General features: G+C 50.7%; 1 protein-coding gene across 2 annotated transcripts in view; it reads left to right on the top strand.

The window, feature by feature from the left end:
- Positions 1 to 7092, top strand: part of Ngef (neuronal guanine nucleotide exchange factor) — a 98289-nt gene that overhangs the window by 84490 nt on the left and 6707 nt on the right. For both annotated transcript variants that reach the window (XM_021198288.2, XM_021198289.1), the window contains 4 exons: positions 1061 to 1221; positions 2952 to 3104; positions 4586 to 4715; positions 6167 to 6241. In XM_021198288.2, the coding sequence (XP_021053947.1) occupies positions 1061 to 1221; positions 2952 to 3104; positions 4586 to 4715; positions 6167 to 6241 (519 nt within the window). The remainder of the gene's footprint in view (positions 1 to 1060; positions 1222 to 2951; positions 3105 to 4585; positions 4716 to 6166; positions 6242 to 7092) is intronic.

The raw sequence follows: 7092 nt of genomic DNA, 5'->3' as shown, positions 1-7092 counted from the left end.
GCCAGCCTGGTCTACAGAGTGAGTTCCAGGACAGCCAGGGCTATACAGAGAAACCCTGTCTCAAAAAACAAAAACAAAAACAAAAACAAAAACAAAAACAAAAAACTTGGTATTTTATCATAGCAACAGAAGCAAAACTCAACACCTCGAACTAGGGGTAGGACCCACCCTGAATCTGGAACGGTCTTATAGTCTCACCTCAAGACTTTCAGTTCAAACACAGAGCCAGTTTCATTCAAGGGTACAGTTGCTGGTCCTGGAGACCACGGATTGAGCATACTTTTGGAGGGGTCAATAGTTCAACCTGCCACACTGTCCCTTCAGCCATCTAAACCAAGAGACAGTGGAGAGTGCCTGGACAGACAGTGGGTGTGGCTCCCACTGGTTTCTGGGTAGGTAATTTGCAAGCACTAAAGGCCAGCTAGCCAGGCCTGCTGCCGGGAAGTTTGGTAAGTCACTCACATTGGTAAGTCAATGTTGTTACAGGAGAAAGGTAATCCTGAAGGCTGAAGTAAAATCTGTGTTTCTTTTCCTGTTTTTTTGTTTTTCAAAATGAAAATTGCTTTTTTAAAAATTACATTATAAAATCAGATGTTAAAAGCAATATTAGAGACTTAGTGAGGCTGTTTTCAGATAATTCAAAAGCTAAAAAGAAGAATGAGTAAAGTCACCCAAAACTCCACCCTTCCTGATTGGCATCTTGATCTATTTCTTGTAAAATGGGGGGCAGGCAGGGTTCTGTCCCTATTGATTGTTCTGCCCATCTCTATGCCAATAAACTCAGGCCAGAGTCATCTTCGTCACCATCCGGCTCTGTCACAAGGCCTACCTCTCATACTGTTTCTTGTTCTATAGATTGATCCCTAGCTTGTCATCCGGCATTCAGGTGGCAGGCTGTGACAGTGTGCTTGCTGAGAGTGAAGGGCTTTCTCCTTTGTATCAGGGCACGAGTTGGCGTCTGCCACGCAGCTGCTGCCACAGGCTTCAAGGACATCTGCCTCTAAGGACGTCCTCAGCTCTTCTTAGCAATGACGACACGGTCTCCTCTATGTCTCCGCAGGCCATGTTTGAGTTGGTCACCTCCGAGGCCTCCTATTATAAGAGTCTGAACCTGCTGGTGTCGCACTTCATGGAGAACGAGCGACTGAAGAAGATCCTGCACCCGTCCGAGGCCCACATCCTCTTTTCCAATGTCCTGGATGTCATGGCTGTCAGTGAGCGGTGAGCACTGCAGGGCCACCTTCCATCTTCTCCCTGCCAGCGAGTGGCTGAAACCAGGGCCCATGCTCATTGATTGGGCTTCTAGGCCTTTGAATGGTTTGGATTTTTACATAAAGAAATAGGGAGGATGAAGCCGTTAATCTAGGCACCGGGGAGACGGGGCAGTGGGTAGAATGCTTGTCTTGCAAGCTTGAGGACCTGACTCTGATCCCAGAACCCACATGGAAGCTAAAGGTGGTGGGATCCACTTGTCATTCCAGTGTTAGGGATGGGGAGCTAAGAGAATCCTTGGCGCTGGCTGGTGAGCTAGCCGGTCTAGCCTAATTGGTGAGCTCCAGACTAATGGAAGATTGTCTCAAAAGAAACTAGGGGCATGGCTCTTGAGGAATGATATGTGAAGTTGACCTTTGACCTCTCTCTCTCTCACACACACACAGAGAGAGAGAGAGAGAGAGAGAGAGAGAGAGAGAGAGAGAGAGAGATGTAAACCAAAAGGCCCATTGTCTTCTCCAGCAGGTTGGCCAGTTGGTAGCCCTGGGTCTCTTCCCATTAACCTCTGAGACCTGCGCATCTTTATGGTGCTCTGAGTTGGAGGGCTCTCCTAACTGGTTAGAGTGATGTTGAGTTGAATCTTATGCAAATCTGTGTGGGTCTCATGACAATGCCCAAGGTCATCTGGGAACAACTGCTCACCCAGAAATAGGAAAGCCTAAGCTCCCTGCAGGCCAGGGCCAGTGGAGCCCAGATTGCTGCTTCTTTCTCCTCTCTCTTGAGGCATCCAGCAAGCCAGGAAAGGATGTGGGATCTGTGTTTCCTGAGGTTGGACTTGGGTAAAGGAGGAAGTGAGCTCTTGTGGAGGAGGAGGGGAGGAAGAAGAGAGGAAGAGGGGGAGGGGGAGGGGAAAGAGGAGGAGGAGGAAGATGAGGAGGGGGGAGGAGGAAGGGGAGGAAGGGGAGGAAGAAGATGAGGGGGAGGAGGAGGAGGAGAGGAAGAAGAAGAGGAAGAGGGGGAAGGGGAGGAGGAAGAGGGGGAGGAGGAAGAAGAGGAGGAAGAGGAGGAGGAGGAGGAGGAGAGAAATTAGGATGAAAGGTTCACTGAGCAGTTCCCAGCAACCTGGGAAGCACTAGACCAACTTCCCACATTCAGATTAGGCGGGGCATGGTGAAGACATCCCTCCCCTACAGTAAGGGTCACTCAGTGTCACATGTGGAAGCCCGATCGCTCTTGTTGTCTGTGTGTGGGCCCTCCTGTCGCCCCCTTTGCACTGACACCTGCCTTTTCTTCAGAGTCTCTGCCTCTGCTGGCAGCCATCCTTTCCTCCTATCCAGTAACTTCTAAGGGTGATGGCTCATCGATGCCAGAGCAACCCGTGGGATCTCTGAGCTTGCTCTTTACACACCAACTCCGATTTTTAATTTGAAAATTTTCACAACACAGAACTAGAGACAACCGCCCCCCCCCATGTTCTGCACTCGTTGTCCATTGCCTGGGTACTAGGAGTGGCATGATCCCTGCCACTCCTAGTACCCAGGGACCATTGTGAGACACAGCTTGATCACCGTTCTGTTAGACCTGCAAAGACATCAATTTACATGTAAGAGTTAAAGATGAGCCTCGTGCCCTCTCCCCCTCTGCATGCTTTTGGTGGTGTTATCCACCTAAAACCATGGCCGTTCCCTCTTGTGTTCAGATGAGCTACTGGCCTTCAGCCCAGCCTCTGCCTCTTGCAGGTTTTTGCTGGAGCTGGAGCACCGCATGGAGGAGAACATTGTCATCTCGGATGTGTGCGACATCGTGTACCGTTACGCAGCTGATCACTTCTCGGTCTATATCACCTACGTCAGTAACCAGACCTACCAGGAAAGGACATACAAGCAGCTCCTGTGAGTATGCCCTGCCGGGGCTCAGCCATCCTTGCCTGGGCATTCCCCAGGGCCACACTAAGTCACACAATTTATCCAGGTGGGTGAGAGCATCTAACTCTAGCATGTTCCCTGAGATCTTGGTGTCACTAGAAAACCGGTGGTCTGTCTGTGCTCCTGGGGAGTCATCTGAAGTCTCCAGACCTGTCTCCAGAAGATCCAGGAAATCCCTGTAGGAAAGAATGCATAGCCACAGGGATGATCCAACGTCTAGGGCATTGGAAACATAGGTGTGAAGTAGTAAGAAAGCCAATGGTGGGCGGAAAGGAGTCTTGGCTGGTCGTGCGTTGCATGTGAACTAGGAGCCAGGCTCCCATTTCATGACCTTTTGGTACCCACCCATGCAAACGAAACAAACAAAGCGAAACAAAAGTCTCTCCAGTATGAGAACCTATAGTGGGAAATCAAGACCAGGTCTGCAGTCCCAGACACAGTCCAGGTACGGGGTCTCTGGGGTGCCCCGAGAACAAAGGCAAGGTTGAGGGCCTCATTAGGACAGACAAATCTACCCAGGTTGCCTGAGGAGGCTGGAGAACTCTGCCTGGCACGTGGCAGCGGTTACTGTGTTGAGAAGCTGTGGGTCAAAGGTGGCAGTTCTGTGACAGTCACTAAGAAGCGTCCTGCAGCTGACACAGAGGGAGGGTTTCTAGTCATTTGTGACAGAGTCAGTTCCCCATGGCTTCTAGGCTCTGTTGTAGAGCCACAAAGGTTTCAGTGTGCCACATGCCAACTGTCCAACTAGCATCTGGATTTGATGGCCTTTCTATCAAGCCACATGGCTGAAGTGGTCATTTTATTAAACTTTGAGTACCTAGGCATTCATCTCAGTGACGTGTGGAAGTGGTGGGAATCATGCGACTTCTCTGATCAAGCAGCAGCAGGCAGAAGCAAGATACTGTCTGTGTCTTGCAGTTCCCAAGAGTCCCCAGGATAGCTGGTCACCATGTAACTTTGCCCTGTGGGTGCAGCTGGGGCATCTGCTTCCCCCTAGCAGCAGGTACAGAGGCTGCCCTGATGTCTGCCCTGCAGTAAGTCTCTGGCCGTTGTCTTCCCGGCCTTCAGCGGCACTGGGCCACGTGGCCAGACCCCCTGTCAAAAATAGCCCAGGCTCTCCCGGCAGGTGCCTCAAGCCTGCAGCGGGTTGCATCTCTCTGTGGGTTTACCTTGCCTCGGCTTCCTGCCTGGTGAAGTCATCTAATTGTATGTCTGATTCATAACCTTGGCTACAATGGGATTCTTACCCATCCCACACAAATCATGCTTTGCCAAGTCTTCATGGCCTGGCATATGGAGCCACTATTGTTACTTGACGTTTACATGAACAGTTTATTTTCCATTTTAAAAAATGAGAAGGGGGAGGGAGGAGAGGGTGGGGGAAGCATCTTCTATTCACACCTCCAGGGCCTGAGCTCAGAGACACCCCCCTGTGTCTGGATCTTCAGACAGGAGAAGGCTGCTTTCCGGGAACTGATCGCACAGTTGGAGCTGGACCCCAAGTGCAAGGGCCTGCCTTTCTCCTCCTTCCTCATCTTGCCTTTCCAGAGGATCACAAGACTCAAGCTGCTGGTCCAGGTGTGGCCCCTGACCATACCCTGGGCTCTACAGGCCTCCCCTGTCCAAGCCTTAGCTCCTTCTACCTCTCCACTAGAATTTTAGAGAATCCATTTGTTAAATAAGGGCCAATTAGGGCCCTACTGTGCTCCAAGCAATGAGGGCTCAACTCTATTCCAAAAGTAATGATTGGCAGACATATCCAGAAAAGTGGGCTTAGCTGTCAGAGTTAGCAAAGAGTTAACCCAGTCGAGGGTGCCTGCCTGGCTACTGCCAATTGGAGGAATCAAGAAAGACAAGCAAGATTTAAGTGAGGCTCAGCTTAGAGCAGCCAGCTGCATCAACATCTAGAAGAAAGAACACTGTATATAGAGAAACCTGAATGTTCAAAGGTCCTGGGAAAACAAGATTCACAGGACCAGGGCCAGCACTGAGCTCATAAAGCATGATGGGAAGGAATGCAGAGGTGTGGGCAAGAAGGGGTGGGGAGGATGTCTCAGGTTCCATCCTCACGTGATGTGGCTGACATTTGTCACTGTGGCTGCATAGAGGAAAGTTGACTTAAGGTTTCTATTCCTGTATAAAACATCATGGCCTAGAAGCATGTTGGGGAGGAAAGGGTTTATGCAGCTTACACTTCCATACTGCTGTGCATCACCAAAGGAAGTCAGGACAGGAACTCACACAGGGCAGGAACTTGGAGGCAGGAGCTGATGCAGAAGCCATGGAGGGGTGCTGCTTACTGGCTTGCTTCCCCTGGCTTGCTCAGCTTGCTTTTTTAAAGAACCCAAGACTACCAGCCCAAGGATGGCACCACCTACAATGGGCTGGGCCCTCCCCTCTTGATCATTAATTGAGAAAATGTCTTATAGCTGGATCTCATGGAGGCATTTCCTCAAGGGAGGCTCCTTTCTCTGTGATAACTCCAGCTTGTGTCAGGTTGACACCCAAAACCAGCCAGTACAGAGTAGACAGAGTTATACACAGCCTGAGAAGCTATGTTAACTGTGAACTGAAGCAAACTAAAGGATAGGAGAAAAGATGTGTTACAGTAAAAAGACCAGTCAGTCAGCCAAGCCTCCAGTGACCATCCCAGGAGGGAGGGAGGGAAGGGTCTGGTGCCCTGTGTAAACACTGTGTCTCAGCCCTTACCCCTGCCTGAGTGACCAGGGCCCCTTGCTGCTTTGCATTGTCTCTGTGCTGTGCTCTCCATAGGCCGCTGGTTCTACATCCCCATAAAGTATCTACCAGCCCTCGGGCCCTGAACTACTGAGTCCTGGGCTTCCTATTAGCATGCTGGGCCAAGGCATCCACCCCTGGCCTGGCTGAGGACCCCGTGCCCTCTGTCCATTCAGCCAAGAGCTAGGAGCATTGCCTCTTCAAAGCTGCACCTGAGCGATGATAACCACAGCCAGGGAGGACGGGGAGGGGAAGGGGAAGAGTAGGGTAACCCAGCTCCATCTTGCTTTCAGAATATCCTGAAGAGAGTGGAGGAGAGGTCTGAGCGTGAAGGCACCGCCTTGGATGCCCACAAGGAGCTAGAAATGGTGAGTTGTTTCCACCGCTGTGTCCCGGGTCCCTCTAGGTCACTGTCCCTACTGATCTCCTCTGTTACTGTTACTCCTCTGTTACTCTCTTAGCATTCCGTTTATTTATTCTGAGATTTACTTTTGCAGTCCAGAAGAGTCACTGGGCGGGGGGGGGGAGGAGAGGAATTCATACCTATTGTGGTTTTGTCAGAGTCTCCTCTGTAATACCCCACCCTTGTTCACGTGCCCAGGTTGTCTATGGAGGCGCTTGCCTGTTGCAATCCCAACACCTGTTGCAGTTCACTGTTCCCACTCCATCCTCCAGGGCCCAGCTTATATTGGTGTACACCCTGACCCAGAGCCCTGCCTAGAAGTGTCCCCAACTTCTGGTCCTCCTTCCTAGATGACTCCCCGTGGCAGTGATGGGTTGTCTGTGGGCATCAGCAGCTTTCTCTAGCTTTGTGTGCCCATCAAGTGCTGTTTTGGGCACTTGGTCCCCACCAATGAGCCATATGACTTTTTTTTCTAGACCCTACTGGGCAGCAGAGCCCTGGATGGGTCTGGTGATCTCTGGCCTGCCCTGGGCCTGCCTGCCCCAGAGGGCTGTCTCAGAGGTGGGGCAAGGGCCTGGTGTGCTTCCTATGTTAAGCTCTTCTCTGCCTTCTTCTCGCCTTTCCTTCTGATGAGAGAGATACTCAGTTTATCTTGCTTACTTTTTTTTAAGGGTTTTTTTTTTCTCCTCATTCATAAAAGTAATCAATGATCAAATACAAGAAAATTCTTAAAAAAAACTAGCATAAGCAAAATGAAGATAACAAAGATCCCCCCCTCTCTCTCTCACACACACACACACACGCACACACACACAC

Source organism: Mus pahari, chromosome 5, assembly GCF_900095145.1.
Source record: "Mus pahari chromosome 5, PAHARI_EIJ_v1.1, whole genome shotgun sequence".
Taxonomy (NCBI): Eukaryota; Metazoa; Chordata; class Mammalia; order Rodentia; family Muridae; genus Mus; species Mus pahari.
This window is presented reverse-complemented; position numbering and strand designations above follow the sequence as displayed.